Here is an 18,395-nt window from a genome sequence, read left to right as displayed (position 1 = left end):
TTACATCTGAGGAAGGTTAAGCAGCATTTCCCTGCCAGTGAATTTCTGAAGTGATGTGTTTTATTTAATTCACGTGCTATTTCCTCTATAGTGTTATATTACTTTTATGAAATACAGTTTTTAATTCTCTAAATGATCTATGCAAAATGTGATTTAAAGACTTTTTTAAATTGAAAAAGTTTATTGATTTATTGTACATTATACATTTGACCACAAGGGGCCAGCCAAGTGTAAGAAAATAATCAAGGTGCATCCTAAAGGAAGTTTTGCTCAGTGACATTGGAATCAGGAAATTATCTTATTTAAATTTTTTTTCATTTTATGCTTTTCTTCCCTGGTTTTAGAAGAACAATAATGTTACATTTCAATTTTTCCTCAGGTGTCCTGAGGATAATTCCATTTTGTTTATCTTGTATTTTTTTCAAATATGGCAATGTAATGTCTTGTTTTAGGTCAGACTCTAACCTAGGTTGATTAAATTTTATCTTCTTTATATAAAATATTTTACAATGAAATTGGGTTTATAATCTGAAAATTTTTTAGCTGGATTGCCACTTATAGAAACCCATAGCTTCTACCCCAATTCAGACCTTCATCATCTCTCATGTGGACTTTTGAAATACCCTCCTAACTGGTCTTCTGCTTACTCCAGTCTTTCTCTACTCCCACTGCCTAGTTGATATTCCTAAAGTAGAGATATGACCGTATCATCCCTATATTCAAAAGTGTTTGATGATTTCTCTTTGCCTCTAAGAAAATACGCAGTCTTCTGAGCCTAACATTTAAAACCTTCTTCTGAAAAAAAGGTAGTTTCCATCCAACTTTACAACCCTATTTCATATTCCTCTCCTTTAGGTACTTCTCTATTCTAGTCAAATTAGCCTACAACCTGTTCCCCATATATGCTCTTCTTCATATATGCCTGAGGCATTTTGCAAAAAGTAGTCCCTTATTCCTGCAATGTACTTCTTCCTGATCTCTATCTCATAGATCTCCTAGATATCTCCAAAGTATAGTTCTGTTGTTACCCCTTTCCCAAGACCTTTTCTGCTCACTCTAGTTGTTAGTGCCTTCTCCCTCTTGAAATAACTTTTATTTGTTTGTACATGCTGTTTACTTATTTATATACATTCTGTACATGTTGTATCCCTAAATAGTATCCTGGAAGATGGGGACTGTTTTCTTTTTTTTTTTTATCCCAAGCACATAACATAGCACCTTGCATAAACCTGTATTATAATGTTGTATTGAACTGAGTTGGTTAGAAATTTTTCCCATGTGTAAATGTAACAAACTAAAGAATACATTTCACATATTCTCATATATTCTTTGTAAACCAAATGATTTGAATTTAGGTAAATGTGTTTTCCCTTTATAATACTCCTTTTGGAAGCTTTGAGAGACCACTTAATGTAGTTAGGGCTTAAGAAGTCCAAGGTTAATTTTTAATCTCTAAAATGTAAATTTTCCATTGCTTTGTTCCATGGATGTAAGTGAGCCCCACAACCTAGCTGGCCATTTTGCAAATGTTTATTTAACCACAAAGGCAACAAGGGAAAAACTTAAGAGGTGGTTTAACAGAACCTATTTCTTACTCCTGGGGAAAACAACTGTATATCCTAATGACATTGACCATCTTCTAAATGGGCCAGCAATGTCATCTTTATATTTGAACATCTTCTTATTTATCAAGATTTAATTTATTTATTCAATTTATGTATTTGAGGATGTATTGTCTGCCTATTTATATTTGTTAATAGTATCAAAATTTCTTTGACTCCCTTCTTCTGACTATTGAATATCTGATATTTTTTTTTCTACAGGTAAAGCTAAAACCAAGGAAAATAGACAATCTATCATCAATCCTGACTGGAACTTTGAAAAGATGGGAATAGGAGGCCTGGACAGGGAGTTTTCAGATATATTTCGTCGAGCTTTTGCCTCCCGAGTATTTCCTCCAGAAATTGTGGAGCAGATGGGTGAGTGTATAGAAGGAAAACTTAGTGAAAGCATATAATTTACCTTTAAAAACATAAGTATGATGATTATTCTTTTGAGTAATGTTTTGCAGTTATTTCTAGAAACCCAAGAAATAAATGTCTTCGTTTTCACTTTTTTCTCCTCTGTGTTTCATTATTATACTGGAAATATTTGGGATTCCTGGAAATTCCTAAATGTAATATAACTTTTTAAAATAACATCTTTATATAATATAGAAAATGATTAATAAAATAATTTTAGTGGTTTTCCTGATTTTACTGGAATGCCTATTTTTAGTACATATTTAGAAATTTCTTCTGATTTTTAATGGTCTGATTCTGGACTGATTTGTAATTCTACTGAATTGTAATTCTCTTTTAAATTTAGTCTTTACTAAGTCTAAAGATAGTTGCTTTCATTCTAACTACTGTTTCCTAACCCAACTACTATCTCCTCATATCTATTAAGTGAATACTTAGCATACATCTGAATTAGATAGATTTAATCCAGTAGGACAGGTGGAAGAGTACATTTTGGAGTCTCTACATTGTGTAATATATAAAGAAATTCTCTATTAATGTTTTGCCTCTTAAAATTCAACTCCTTCAATTATTTTTAATATGTGAAATATCTTCATTTGTGTTAATCCTATTGTGGCAGTTTTTATACCCAAGCATCATCTAGTTTCATGCCACTGAGTAATAATATTAGAAGAGTTTGTAACTCCTATTGACTGTTTAACATATAATATACATAAAACAGATGGCATATGAATATTATTTCTATTTTTGTTTTCCTCCTTTTTTCTATTTTTTCTTTTTTATAACTTACTGTTAGGAGTTTAAAGTTTCTTCATCACAGTGGACCCAACAACTGTTTTTGAGATCCAGAGTGTTGAGGTCATTTTGTTGTTAACTTCCCTGGCTTGTGCTGGATTCACTGTCTGATATATTATAAACACACACAAACACACATCCCTTGTTCATTGGGTAAAGGTCAAGTTTGGAATGGATTAAAGGAAAATGACAGAGACCCTCATCACCTGAACTTTATGCAGTTTTTTTTCCCCACATACTTTTTTCCCTCTATGAGAGATGCAAGAGTTGTAAAAATAGAACTTTGCTTTTAGGAAAGTACCAAAAAAAATTGTCCAGTTTCTCAATTTTTTTTGAGACAAAAATAACTCTTAATTAAGGTACTTCATTGATTTAGGGAGACATTGTTTAAATATTATTTACATATGTAATAATAGAAATAGAATGAATGACCCCAACTTTCCTCTTCTATAAAATGAGACGGTTGGACTGAATGGCCTCTGAAGGAAACCTTTCTAGCTTTAGATCTTTGGTCCTATATGAAGGGTACCTTAGTTATTCTTATTTTTTTTTTAAGCAATTGGGGTTAAGTAACTTGCTCAAGGTTACACGGCCAGTTATTTCTGGGTGTGGTGCTAAGTATCTGAGCCTGGATTCAATCCCAGGTCATCCTGACTCTGGGGCTGGTGCTCTTACTCACTGTGCCACTTGGCAGCCCCACACCTTAGTTATTCTTATGAGACTTTTTCAACTGGTTTTTAGAGTTGGATCTTAATGTTGTAATTAATTATGGGACAGTTAGAGCCCAGAGGTTGGGTCAGGGGTTGTAGATAAAACACAATGGCAGTCAGGTAGAGAGGGGATCAAGATTTGTTTCCTCTTAAGCAGTTGCTTCAATTCTTTCAGTACTCATAAAGAATTAATTGACTTTGGACTTAATAAGATGTAATTTGAATATTATGCATTTATCATAGTTTAGTTGATATGGATTATTTAATTATTTAGAGACTTTTCCTAATATGTGTACCTAAGCCTCTAGGTGGTTGGTGAATAGAGTACTTGACTTGGCAGTCAGGAAGACTTGAGTTTGAATTCTGCCTCAAACATAATAAATGTGTGGCCCTGGGCAAATCACTTAATCTCTATCAACTGCCTTTTCTTCTTCTGTGAATTGTGGATAATAACAGCACCTATCTCATCAGGCTTTTGTGGGGATTAACCAAGATAATACATACAAAATGCTTTGCAAATCTTAAAAGCTAAATAAATGTTAGCTATCATTATCATTCATTCATTTATTTAAGCCCTAGGGCAGCCACTAGATTATGGAAAAAGAAAGGTAATGGAGGTGAAACTGTATCATTCAAATTACTACTTTTCAGCAGTAATAATAAAGTATTTGGTAGTAAAACAGCTTTGAATTATCTTTTTAAAAAGGTTAGAATTTTTTTCTTTTAACCTTTGCCTTCTCAAATCTCCACATTCAACTGTGGGCTCTTTTATTTGTTATAGGCTTTTACTAGAAGGCTATGAATTTAAATTAAGTCTCCAGTGTTAGTGCCTTAAACTTGTGGCTTTCTGTGGGTATTATTTTTTTTAGTGTTTTTATCCTGGCCTAGTTAGGCAAAAAGGGCTTCTGCTCTTTAATTTTGAGTTATACTAATGGCTTTGGTCTTGGTGTGAGTCTTAGCCATCAAGAATGTGTTCTTTGTGGTTTTAAAAGTTATCCAATGTATACTACCAAATTAGCCTGTGAACTGGATCTTAAATTTATATATTGTTTTCCTCCTGTTTAAGAGCTTATTAGTAGCTATCCCCTGTATAGTTCATGCGGGCTTCTTTTTTTCTTTGAGTCAAGCATTTTGGGGAACTTAGTTGATAAGACTTTCTAGCATTCAAAGTGATTACCTTCTGTAATAGATGTCAGAAAGCATAAATTGTTACACTTTATGCAGATTTGCATTGTGTAAAACATTATATACATCCATTGCTTTTCTGGTCAGGTAGCTAAAATAACAGTTGAGTTTTCCTTATTCTTGAAAAGTTAATTGGACATATCAGAATAATTCATAGATCAAAATAGAAACTAGTCAAATCTATTCAGATGAAAGACAATGATTGAAAAGCAAAAGTTAATATTATATATAATCCTTTTCAGGGATGTATTTTGAATTTTTCTTTGACCTATTTCATTTTTTTTTTTTTGGCAAGGGAATTGAGATTTAGTTAACTAGTAGGCAGAAATTATCCCAAGTGAGGTTTTCTGAATACATTCTGCTTACAATTTAGTTTCCCATTCCATGATGCAGTCTCTTTGGATTAGTGCCATTATTGTTTTCATGATTATACTATTTTACTTTTATATCATATTGTTCTTTACTTTTGCATGTTATTTTACAGTTTTAAGATATTCTTTATAATGTCTTGATGGTACTATTGGCCTTGTTTTTCTTAAATGTTGAAATGTGTTTGAGAATCAGAATGGTACTGATGAGCAGCAGGAGGGCTAAAATGACTTTATTTAGTCATAAAAATATAGAGCTGAAATTAGGATTTGCTTCAATTAGCTTCATGCCTGATATTTTTTCTTCTACTGAGCCATTTTCATATATCCATTTTCTGTGCTCAGTTTTTAGTAACATATTAATTGGATGTGTCCTTTTCAGTAGTTTAGAACATGCAAGACCATCCCTAGTAGGGTGTTGGTTATAAGGCAAATATACTCTATCCCTAACACCCATCATCATGCAATTTAAAATGCACAACCAGAACTGCTTTGAAAGATGATCACAAATAAGGCCTGAAGCCTATTCAGTGTATGAAGAGAAAGAGTAAGCTTCAGGTCTTTTTTTAATACTAACTTGACAGATGCCTTCTTGTACCTTTTCTCTCTCAGTTTACTGTTCAGCTCCCAGTGGTCTGGGGTCCCTCAAAGACCAATAATGGGAAATATATTAAATCATCAGGTGATTAGACCCGAGTTGAACTCTGAATATTACCATTACAGGCATAGCCCTTGTAGCCCCACATTGGGAAAAAAGAACTTTGTCAAATGAGACCAAAGGGTATACTTGAGGATACGTTCTTATACTGCTAAGTACACGTACCAGATGATTGTTGCCCTTGAATGTATTCACCTATTAACTTATTATATTCACTTTTTAGACATAGCACAGTTAATGTTCCCAACATTGCAGAATAGATCCAGAATTTTAAATTGCATGGCACACCACTATAGTATTACAGTTATATTGGAGAAGCACTTGTTACTTCCAATAAACTGCATCTTTAGGCATCAATGGCACTTCTAATTTGTTTTAAATTTTTAATAGATTTTATTTTGGAATGGTAGAAGCTTTATAACAAGGTATTTGACAAAGTACCTTTCTTGAAAAAATTTGTTGATAACAGATAAGAGGAATATATTTTGATTTTGATACTATGGTATGTTGTCTATTCATTGGATTTGACCAGTTTTGTTACCTCTCTATTTTGGTTTCATTTTATGTTGTTGTAATCATATGTATTATGTTCTTGACTCTGGCTGTTTTAATTTTTGCCTTTTGTTTTTAAATCACAGTCATTACCTCTTAATAGTCCTTTCCTCTCACACCACCTCATAGAACCTTTCCTCATAACAAAGAAAAAGCCAATGAATCCAATGATAGTCTGACACTATGTACCATATTTCAAATTAAGCAGTGATTTTAAAACTATATATTAAAGGAAAAAATATTCTTCTTGTTTAAAGAGAAATATAATTTTTTTTGTAAAGTTAGTCTATAAAATGTCTTCCGGTTTTGGTATTATAGATAGGCTCACAGATGTAAGGAGAAGTGCTTTTATAGTGGAAGTCATAGAATGTAGGAAGTGCAAAATTTTATGTTTCTCTCTCATGTATCTTTCTTTGACTGTACTGCTGCCCATCCCAGGAGGGAGAACAGAGGTTACATTTTCTCTGTTTTCTGTCTCTGTGCCTCTTGAGAGCAATGTCCCAGGTATCTTTTGACCTTTAGTTCTCTTTCAGGGCAGGTTTTAAAATAGTATCTCTAAGGCCTTACCCACTTTGGATTTTATTTGCATTAGGGAAACAGCATTCCATATATTAGGAGTGAAAAAACATCATTTGCTCCATTGGAGTTGCCAGTTGTGAAGCAGTTGCTCTGTGTGGTGCTGCTGCAAAGGTATTATGTCTTTAGGAGATAAGGAGCTTTTCACAATATGCAGACATCGTTCATTTAGAATGGCGCAAATAAAATCCGAAGGGGGGAAGGGCAATAAGGTTTTGCCGACACAGTTTTTTTTTTTTTGTGCAAGTCTTGCCAAGATTAAAGTAAACACTGACACCCTTAAATTGTATTTACACACCCCCCACTCTTGTGGAGAGATTGCAGTTTTAAATGGGGTTAAGACTTCTAACCAAACTCCAGGGTCCTGTGAGAGGAACCCTAAGGCTAAAGAGCTTATCTGAAATTTGAAAAAATGAAGCATTCTGACATTCATCTTTTACTTTGCATTAAGTCATAACTTGCTTTTCAGCAGTATTTTCAGTTTTGAATGCCAACATGACATCTGCTTGAGTCTTTCTGTAATTTATTAGGAAAGGAAAAGAAAGCAATTGCTCTCTAGTTGGAGCTACTAACTTTTTACTTCTGATTTTCCATTAAGTGCTTGTAGATGGTACCATTTTAATATGAGGAATGTAATAAATTTGCCAGTTCTAACTCAATGTTAGGAAGCTTATAAAGATCATTTTTAAAAACTACAAAAAGAAGATGGCTCATGACTGACTGTGTGTGGTTTCCATAAACTCTGGAGGGCTTTAGAAACAGGCACATGCCCTCAATATATAGCTTAGTTGTTTCTGAAGAGCTACCTGTAAAATGAAATATATCTTCAGTCAAGTTTCCCTACTGACTTAAAGACTTGAAAATTTCTTTCAGTAGAAAAAATGTGTTGCTGGTCTCATATTGCCAAATTTCATTAGTATACAACTGATATTTCTCGTTATAAGCACATTTTAGGGAATATGACGCTTCTGGTTGCAGTGCTTTTCAAAACAGAAATTCTTCAGTTTTTGGAGAAGAGCCTCCAATAGAACTGCAGCAAGGCATTGCAAAACCAAAGACTAAATGATTATAGTAGACTGTACCTCTACATAATCAAAATATAAGTGAAACAATAAGATAGACACTCTGCTGATGCCTTTGATAATTACCTTGTTGCTAGTAGAAGGCAAATTGCTCATTCCTTTATCATTAAAAAAAAATTAAATTGATGAATATTGTCTTTGCATTTAACATTCCTTTTCCCTGTCTCCTTACTGCAGCTGCTATGGTAGCTTAAATGGCTAGTCCTTGTCTCAGTACAGAATGGTCAGAATTGTTTACATTCAAACCTTCCACATGCAGTTATCCCTTGGAAAGGGTTTGATAAAACACTGGCCTTGTGAGCAGAAAAGCTTGGATTCAAATCTTACTTCATTACACTCACTTGTTGTATGATATTGGGCAAGTCACTTAACTGTCTGTACCTTAGTTTCTTCATTTGTAAATTTAGGGGGTGGGACTTTTAAAGTCCCTTATAGCTCTAAATCTGTGGCCCTGTTAACCTTTAATATATCAGTCATTAAGAAGCTATAAGTTTATGGGAGAAGGTAAGTTGAGGCAAAGTTTCTATGCCTTGGTAAACTTGAGTCTTTTACTTAAGTGGTTTAATCTCATTCTTAAAACTAAAGTGTCAGTGTTTTCTCCTATTTTCTTCCCATACTTGGGAAAGCATTTAGGTGATATAAGACTAAGAACGTTATGGAGTCTTTAATTACATGTTGAGCAAGCAGGTTTTTGCTTTTAGCTTCCTTAGGGAGATAAAAAAAAATTTTTTTTAGAGTTCTCTGTAGTGATAAGAATGCTTTCAGCATAATAGGTGCTCTTCGTTTTGGGGTAAAAAGGATACTGAAAGCATTTCAGGATCATTTTTGATAGCCTTAATATTAAAAATTTAATACATTTTATCAATTTAATACAATCACAATTCCATATATTAACTTATGAACCTCAAGTTTTTTTTTTTTATTTTAGCATATCTTGCTTGGAAGATGTCTTTTTTAAAAGTTTTTTTTGTTGTCTTTTTTCTTTATATCAATTATTTTACACACTCTTCTTCCAGATTGAATCTTTACTTGTGACAAAAAGAGAACAATTATGCAAAATACATTTGATACTGGGGGAGGAGACTTGTTTCATTTGTTCATTCTCTGGTATCTATGGGTTTTTCAGTTATGTACAGTTCAATCTCATTTCAGTAATCTTTTCATTTACACTGTTTTTTCATTGTATTTTTCCTCTTCATTTTGCTTTTTTCCACTTTATATCAGTTCACACAGATCCTCCCATATTTCTCTGAATTTATCACCTACCCTTCCTTTTATAGTCCACCCCCTTTTCCTCTCAGAGAGCCATCATTTGTAACAAAGAATAAAAAGAGGGGAAAAAGTTGAACAAAACTAACCAACATACTGGAAAATTATGACATTTCTGCAGTGTTCTACACATTTGTTCCCCTCCTCTTCAAAGAAGAGAAGGTCTGGTATATTCTTCTATCTCTTCTACAGGCTAAGCTTGGTCATTTCAGTTTCACATTTTGATTGTGTTGTTATTTCCATTTACACAGTTTATAGTTATTGGGTCTGTTACTTTCCTGGTTCTGTTTACTTAACTATATATATCATTTCATGCTTCTCTATATTTGTCACATTCATTCTTATTTTATAGTACATTAGTATCCCATTAGATTCTTTTGCTGTCGTTCTTCAACTGTTAAATACCAGTAAGCACTGGACCTGCATGAATTCTGTCTTTGAGTTCCCTGGGAACACATTCCCAATCGTGAGAGTAATAAGTTTGTTGTTCTTGTTTTTTCTAATTCCAAAGTAAAATTCAAAGTGGTTGAAGTTGACCAAAGCTTAGTTAATGTGACTGGGATTTCTAAGTGTTTTTGTTTCTAGCTAATGTTCTGGAGTGTTTTTCTGACTCTGTACAAAACAGTGTACTTTTCTTGTTCCTCAGTGAGAAATAAGCTATTTAGTTTTGAAAATTATTGAGCTTTTTTTCTGCCAGTAGGGTCTAGTTCAGTCAGTTATAGTGCAAGGGTACTCACTCCTACTTTTATAGGTAGAGAGACTGGAAGTTTTGAAGTTTGGTCAGGGTTGAAGCTGTAACTAACTAGTCCATTGGTTTCACAGTTTTGCTCTATATGAATTGCTGCTACCTAGAGCACAAGGGGCCATGTGAGATCTACAGAGAAGGATAGCAAGCAGCCACTGCCCTGAGGGAGCTGCCCTCACTGAGGGATATAAGACACATACACTAAAAAGGTAAATAGACAAATAGACAAAAAAATATAAAATTAGTTACCACAAGGCTGCTCATAGCTGATAAAAAACTAGATTTGGAGGCAGGAGAATGGGTTCCAATCCTGACACAAACTCATAGTAGCTGTGTGACCCTGGTAAAGACAATTAATTTCTCATAATCCCCCACCTGTGAAGCAAGGATTATCATCCTTGTACCACCTACTGAATGGAGCTGTTAGGATATAAATATAAATATGTTACTTAAGTGCTAAGCAGGAGGTATTGGCAACCGGTTTTGTAGAGATTTGGGAGAGGAAAAGTCAGGAAAGCCTTCATACAAGAGGTATTTAAGATAGGTCCTAAAGGATGGATATGATTTGGATAATTGGAGAAGAAAGGGAAATGTTTTAGGTGGGGTAGGAATAGGTAGAGTATATTCGAGGATTAATCAGGATTTTTAAAAAAGTAATTTCTTACTAGTTTTTTGTTTTAATATCGCTTACATTTCCCCAAGTAGCCCCTCTCTCCATTCCCCACCCTCCCCTCTACCTTACCCCAACCCCTACAACAAAGAATAAAAAAGAGGGAAAAAACAGTTCAGAAAAACCAACCAACAAATCATAAAAGTCTGACTTTATATGAAACATTACACACCCATAGTACTCCACTTCTGTAAAGAAGGAGGAAAGTTGTCATCTTCTGTCTCTTTTTTGGAGCCAGATTTTTATTTAACAGAATTCAGTTTCTTTTTCAAAATAAAGTTTATTGGTATTCATTGTTTTTACATTGCCTAGATTTCCCCTGGTATCCTGTAATAGCAATGCTACTTGCAGCTGCTGTGGGGGTATAAGACCAATAACACCAGCACACAGGAGAGCTGCTAGCACAGTTTCTTTTCTTTCTTTTCTAAAGGAAAACAAATCAAAAGGGGTCAACAATATTACTTTAATTAAACATATATATCATTTACTTAGTTTAGGAGAAAGAGTCAGCACCCTGAACTTCAGAAAAAATACTAACAGAAATTACAAGCAGAAATAATAGCATGAAGACCAACAGACAGGACTTCTAACCATCTGACCAAATAATACATACATTACAGATCAACAGACAGATCCAACTGTCTGACCATTATATACATACATAGTTACCAGAGAGAGAAGCACCAACATCTGGGTCTTCAAAGCCAGGGGGGGCTCCTTAGTGGCTACCCAGAGTCTCATTTGGCTACATCATACAAGCACTCTTCCCATGAGTGAGCCCCAAGGCAAAATGCCAACCTCAGAGTTATATATATATATATATTTCTTCAGGGTCAGAGGGCATCACAGTTCTCTTGACCCTGGCTCATGTGACTCAAACTCATGTGATTTAGGCTTCCATGTGACTTAAGGAAGGCCTATTAGTGGATAGGAAAGATCTTCCCATTAAGTGAAAAATACATTAGCAATACATATCCCTTCCTATAGAGCCATCCCTTGTAACAAAGGACTTTTTTTTAAATAAAAAGGAAGAGAAAACCATTTTTTTTTTTTTAGCAATACTGATTAACACATTGAAAAAAATCTGACATTCTATGCAGTGTTTCACACCTGTGGACCCTGAACTCTACAAAGATCAGGAGAAGATGTTTTCTCATATCTTTTGGGGGTGATCTTTATAATTTTCCAATTCAGTCTTGATTGTTTTGTAAGGGTTGTTCTTTCAGATTACATTGTTGTCATTATTTGTGGTATTTTCCTGGCTCTGCTTACATCACTTTGCATTACTTCATTTAAGCCTTTGAAGGCTTCTTTATATTTATCATACTCATCATTTCTTAACAACATAGTATTATACTGTTACATTTATATACCACAATTTGTCTATCCATTCCCTAATTGATGGGCATTTGCTCTGTTTCCACTTTTTTGCTTCTGTGAAAAGTGCTGCTATAAATGTTTTGGCATATTTGGACTTTGTCTTTGTCAGTGACTTCCTGTATGCCTAAAGGAATGGACATTTTTAGTCAATTCATTTACATAATTCCAAATTATTTTCTGTAATGGTTGTATCTGTACTCAATTCCACTGACAGTATATTAATCTTCCATAGCATTTGTTTCCATTTACGTTTTGTCATTGTGTCTATTTTCCTGGTTCTACTATTTTACTTTTCATTAATTCATACAGGTCTTCCTGTGCTTCTATATCTACCACATTCATTGTTTCTAACAGCACAGTATTATTACATTACATTTATATATCATAGTTTGTTTAGTCATTCCCTAACTCGTGAGCATCTTCTCAGTTTTTAATTCTTTATAAATACAAAAAGTGCTTCTATATACATTTTTATCTATATGGGCTCTTTTTATCCTTAGAATTTTGGTATATTAAAGCTAGCAGTGGGATCTCTGGATCAAAGGGTATAGACATTTTAGTCTTAGTAGAACAGGTTAGCTAGATTTAAAGGGACCTGTATTAAGAAGTAGTGGAGAAAAAAAGATGGAAATTAAGAGACCTGACTTTTTTGAAGGATGCTGAATGCCTAGCTGTGGAGTTTAGATTTTAAGATGTAGACACAAAAAACTTTCCTCACTAATTGTTCTGTCAGTATAGGATGGAAGAGTAAGTGGAGTATTCCTTGGACTGGCTCAAAATTGAACTGTACTGTGGAAATCACAAGATCACAAATTTATATTTGGAAAGGACTTTAGTGACCATTTAGTCCATACCCTTTGTTTTACAGATAAGGAAATTGAGGTCTAGCCAGGTTATAATTTGCCTAAGGTCACAGACGCAATAAACAATTCCATAATAAATTCCATAAACAATAAACATAATAAACAACATAATAAACAATTCCAGTCTGGGATTGGAACCCAGATCCTTTGACTCCATATTCTATGCACTTTCTCAAATGAGAAGAAGCAAATTATCTTTTGCCTCATCCTAGAAATACCTCTCATTTGGTTTTATATTTTTAATCATATATATTAAATTATATTTTAGTTTTGAAAAAAGTTGTTTAAGTATTTTTTATCAAAGTAATTCATTTCTCCAGTCTTTTTAATTGCTAGTTTTTTTTAAGAGAGAGCAACTTTTGTTGCTCTTAATACTGCCAGTGCTTAGATTACTCTTTCTTATACAATCAAATGAATTGTAATCCATTTTGAACAATGTTTGTTGATAAGGTAACCAAGGGGACTTTTAGAAATATTTTCTCTATTTGTGAGCTCATACTTTGAGCTGATTTATTTTTACTTTTATCACATTCCATCAGAGAGGAGCTGATAAATGCCCTACTACTTCCATAAATCTTGTCATTTTCTGGTGTGTGATATACTGACTTGGAAAAACAACAAACTCTAGAGACACAATAGAGAAAGAGATTTTGTGGGGAGGGGCACAAAAGAGGTAGCAGAATAGGCTTTAATAAAATTGTTTCACAATTTACACATTACTCAGTTATATTTCACAATTCAAACAAGATCTTGGAGTTCTGTATGATTTCTGTGACTACTAGGACATTCAAAATAAAAGAGGCCATAAAAATCTAATTTTCTTTAAGAATGAATATAGTATTCTTTAAAGATTATCAAAGGGCTTAATATAGATAACAATGAATCCCTTCTATATAATATTTTTGTAATAGTATATAATTTGACATAGAAAGTTATTGCAGAAGATAGATCTGGGCAAGAATACATGAAGACTTTTTTGTAATTTAGAAATTCCCTACTATACATTATTTGTTTAAGAAAGGATATCTTTCTTATCTGGGCAGGTAATTGTTTTGTGTGGTAGAAAGAGGGTTGCATTTGGTGTCAGAGGGCCTAATTTCAAATCCTGATTCTGCAACCCTTGTGAGCTTGGGCAAGTTGCTTAGCCATTCTAGGCCTCAACTTATTTGTAAAGTGAGGACGATATACTATATGGTCTCTAGAGTACTTTGTAGCTACAAATGTAATATTCTTGATTGAAAATTGGTATATAAAGTTACATAGTAAGCAACTGAAGATTAATCTAACCTGATTTCTGTCTTGTATCAGTCATGAATCATTGAGTAGTTATTAAATGCTTATCACATTCCATATGCTAAGAATACAAGTCCTTCCCCTTAAGGAGCTTTTGTTCTTTTGGCACAAACTATCTCTGCCTGCCTGTTTGTCTGTCTGTCTGTCTATTTTAGTTGAAAACTACAGGGTGATTTGGGAAGGAGGGCACTAGGAGCTGGAGGAGGGGGAAGTCAAGAAAAAAAGTCATGTACAAGGTGAGACTTGAGCTCAGTTTTGAAGAAAACAAGTGATTCTAAGAAGAGAGCTGAGTAAGTAATACCTTGCAGGTGTGCAGGACAACCAGTAGTAGAAGTGCACAGAGCTAGGATGTGGATGGAGCGTTGCATATGAGGAACACTAATAAAGTCAGGTTAAATACACCATAGAGATCGGGAAGGATAACAGTGTAGAATAAGTCTGGAAAAGTGGGTTGGAACCAACTTGTGAAGGGCTTTGAATGTCAAATAGGAGTTTGTGTTCTGTCTCAGAGGTAAAAGGGAGTCCTTGGAGTTTCTTGAGTTAGAGAAGTGCAGTGGACAGATCTGCACTTTAAGAAAATCATATTGGCAGTTATGTGGAGGATAGATTGCAATGGAGGAAATTGAGACAGGAAGACCAATGAGAAGACTATTGCATTGGTCTAGGCTGATAAGACACTGAACTACGGTGGTAGTTGTGTGACTAGAGAGACTAGTCAGATCTGAGGAATGTTGTAGAGGTAGAAATGACTAGATATGTGGGTGAAGGAGAGTACAGAGTTAAGCCTGACACCCAAGTTGTAAATATGAGGGGCTAGAAAGGTGGTTTTACACTGGACAGAAATGGGGTGAATTTTGGAGGAAAGGTAATAAGTTCTGCTTTGGACATGTTGAGTTGAGGTATCCAGTTTGAAATATCCCATAGGCAGTTGAGGATGTGGGATTTAGTGGATTGATGTAGAGAATGTCTAGAGGAGGGAGGGATTGGAAGCAGGGAGATCTATTAGGAAGCTCTTGAATAGTCTTGGCAAAAAATGTTTAGGTTCGTCAGCTAGCATTTATTAAGTGCCAACGCTGTACCAGGCATTGTGCTGAGTGCGGGGGATTCAGATAAAGGCAAAAGACGGTCCCTGCCTTTGAGAAGCTCACAGTCTAATGGGGGAGACATCTGCAATGACTACATAGAAACAAGATATAGACGGAAGAAATTGGGCCTGCTCTTGAAGGAAGTCACTGAGATTAAGGGGGACTGACAAAGGCTTATTGCAGAAGGTGGGACTTTAGCGGAGACTTGAAGGAGGCTGGGGAAGCCTTCCTGGAGGATTTGATGAAGAGGAAAAGCATTCCAGGCCTGGGGGAGAGAAAGCCAGGGAAAAGACTTAGAATTGAGAGATGCAGTGCTATGTGCAAGAAGCATCCAGGATGCCCTTGTCATTGGATCACAGAGTACTTAGAGGGGAGTAAGGTGTAAGAAGACTGGAAAGGCAGGAAGGGGGTAGGTCATAAATAGCTTTGTGAGTGGGACTGAGGATTTTATATTTAATTGTGAAGGTGATTGAATTGGGGGCCAGGAAGATTTGATATGGTCAGATCCATGTTTTAGGAAAATCATTTTGACAGTTGAATGAAGGATGTATTGGAGTAAGGGAGGTCTGGCAAATGCTTAATAAATGCTTTTTCATTCATTCAATTATTGAGTCTTTCAGAATGGTAAAAAAAAAAAAAAAAGCCCATCCCTTATTTGAAATGGCTTCCCTTTGAAGATAGCAAATTTTTTCTTTCCTGTTAATCACAATTTTCTCTAGACTAAATATCCTCAATACTTCTAACAGTTTCTTTTATGAGACTCTTCACTAGCTTATTCATCTTGTTCCAGATGCTTTCTAGAATCCACATTTTCAGAAAGGCACTGAGAAACTAAATTATTCCATAAGAGTTCCTGCTCAGAAATCAAGTTGGGCTCATTTATGATAGAGGATCTTTTGGGGTAGAGTTGGTCTGAGCTGATTAGCACAATAGCAAGTGCAAGTCTAAGTCCTCAAGTATTTGGCTCTGGCTCTGATAGGCGAACTTTCACCTTATATTGTCAGATCCCAGGCCACCATGAAAATGCCTAGCAGTCTCCTTTTCATGCTTCTGTGGGTACCCTTCTCCCTACCTTTCCAGCACCCTTCATGTGTTGTCTTCCCTCATTAGAGGACAGAGACTGTCTTGCTTGCTGTTATTTGTATTCCCAGTGCTTAGCATAATCCCTTGCACATAATAAGTAATTTATGAATGCTTTGTCTAGCTATCTAGCTATCTATCTTCCCCTCCACTCTAGAGTCCTTTGCCCCATTTGTCCTTCTTCTACTTAAGCTGTCAGTTCTTTTCTTCATTCCTACCTCTCTTCATTCCTGCTCTTCAGCTGCTAAACATTAGTGGACTAAATCACAAAATAACTGGGTCCAAAACAAATTGTTATCTAGCCTCAATTGGGCCCTCATTGCAGCACAATGATCCACTGATTGAAATCCATCACATTTCACACAGCAAAGTTTCTAAAACTTTTCCTCCTTCCTCAAGTACCAATGCAATCTGTATTCCCAACTTTCTCAGCATATGACCTGGTTTGAGAAAATGTAGTTCATGTATCAAAAGGTCCCTTATCTCTCCTATTCCAAACATCAGATCCTTCTTTATCTATCCCCTCTTCCTTTGTAATAATCTCAGAAGATGAAGTTGACTTTCTGCTTTCCTGTGCCAGCCTTTCTATTTGTGCTTTTCATCCTGTCCCCTCTGTGTTCCCTCCTTCTCTCATCTTCAATATGTCCCTCTCTATTGACTCTTCCCCCATTGCTTATATTCACTCAGTCAGCAAACCTTTATTAATTGCTTACTATATGCTGAACCCTGGGGATAAAAGAAAGGGGGGGGAACCCCAGTACTTTCCCTACACTTAAAATGCTTTCCCTTAAGTATCCCCAGGAGGTGTTGCTCTATATTTCCTCTCCTTCTCACTACTAAACTCCTAGGAAGAGTTGTCTACATCTTCTACCCTTTGTAATCTGACTGCTGACCCTGTTACTCTACTGTAATTGTTTTCTCTAAGGTTGCTAATGTTATCTTAATTGCTAAATCCAATTCCCTTTTCTTAGTCCTTAATCCCTCTTAACATTTCTGCCACTTTTGACACCTTTGATCTGTCCCTCCTGGTGAACTCTCTCTTCCCTTGTCTCCAGTGACTTTATTCTCTCCTGCCTTTTCTTCTACCTCTTTGGACCTTTCCAGTCTCCTTTGCTAGTTTATCACCTACTTCTTATCCCCTAAATGGAGATAGTTCCCAGAGGCTCAGTCCTGCTCCTTCGTCTCTTTCCTTTTTATTCACTCTTTCGTGATCCTGTCTGGACTTAGTGAGTAGAGTTGGATTCAGAGGCAGGCAGATCTGGTTTTGAAACCCAGCTCAGACATTTGCTAGCTCAGTTACTTTGGGTAAGCTTCTTAACCTCTCTCACTCAATCTGTGTTTCCTTATTTGTAAAATGGATAGTAATAGTTACTATTTCACAAGATTAATGTGAGGATCAAGTAAGAAAAAGGATGTAACGTGCTTTTCAAACCTTAAAGTGTTCTAGAAATGTGAGTTATTGTTTTCTGCTCCCATGAGTTCATTCTGTGTAAGTAGCTTGCCTGTGACCTATCAGGTGGCCCATCCCTATTAGGATGTCTTCTTGACATGATTCTATCTCCTAGCCTACCCTGTGCTTCTGGCCTGCTCTCTGGTATGTTCACGTCTATATTCTTTGAGTCAGTATTCCGCTATCTTCTATGTGAAGCTGAATCCAGGGTGGTACTCTTACCTATGTGTGCTGGCTCATTTGTTTCTCCCTCTTTTTTCCCTCTTAGTCCAACCCATCCTTTCCCAAATCACAACTGAGCATTTCAGTTCATCCTTCTTCCCTAAATGTCAGTCACCTATAAGTGAAAATCCTTGTCTGGGCATCCGTTGACCATGTCAATCTCCTTTTACTTGCCATATCCTCTTTCTTTTTCCCTGATGAAGACTATCAACTCAAAGAAGAAAGAAACATATTACCTGTGCCCGTAAGTTATTCAGTTTCCTATCAAAAATGTCAAATCCTTTAGAGATGCCTTCCAGATTTCTTTTGAGTATGTAATTTGTTGACATGTTATTTTGCAGACATAGGTAGCAGTTGGGTTTCCAAGCTTCAGCAGGCATTGTTATCATAT

General features: G+C 35.4%; 1 protein-coding gene across 2 annotated transcripts in view; it reads left to right on the top strand.

Annotated features, from left to right (window-relative positions):
• LOC138152432 (vesicle-fusing ATPase) overlaps positions 1–18,395 on the top strand; it is a 217,056-nt gene that overhangs the window by 63,895 nt on the left and 134,766 nt on the right. For both annotated transcript variants that reach the window (XM_069076202.1, XM_069076203.1), the window contains exon 8: positions 1,824–1,979. In XM_069076202.1, the coding sequence (XP_068932303.1) occupies positions 1,824–1,979 (156 nt within the window). The remainder of the gene's footprint in view (positions 1–1,823; positions 1,980–18,395) is intronic.

The sequence above is a fragment of the Petaurus breviceps genome, unplaced genomic scaffold (assembly GCF_028583685.1).
Source record: "Petaurus breviceps papuanus isolate PSGF00001 unplaced genomic scaffold, PetGlider_PUasm1.0 90925, whole genome shotgun sequence".
Classification (NCBI taxonomy): domain Eukaryota; kingdom Metazoa; phylum Chordata; class Mammalia; order Diprotodontia; family Petauridae; genus Petaurus; species Petaurus breviceps.
Note: the sequence above shows the minus strand (reverse complement) of the source record. Positions and strands in the feature narration are given on the sequence as shown.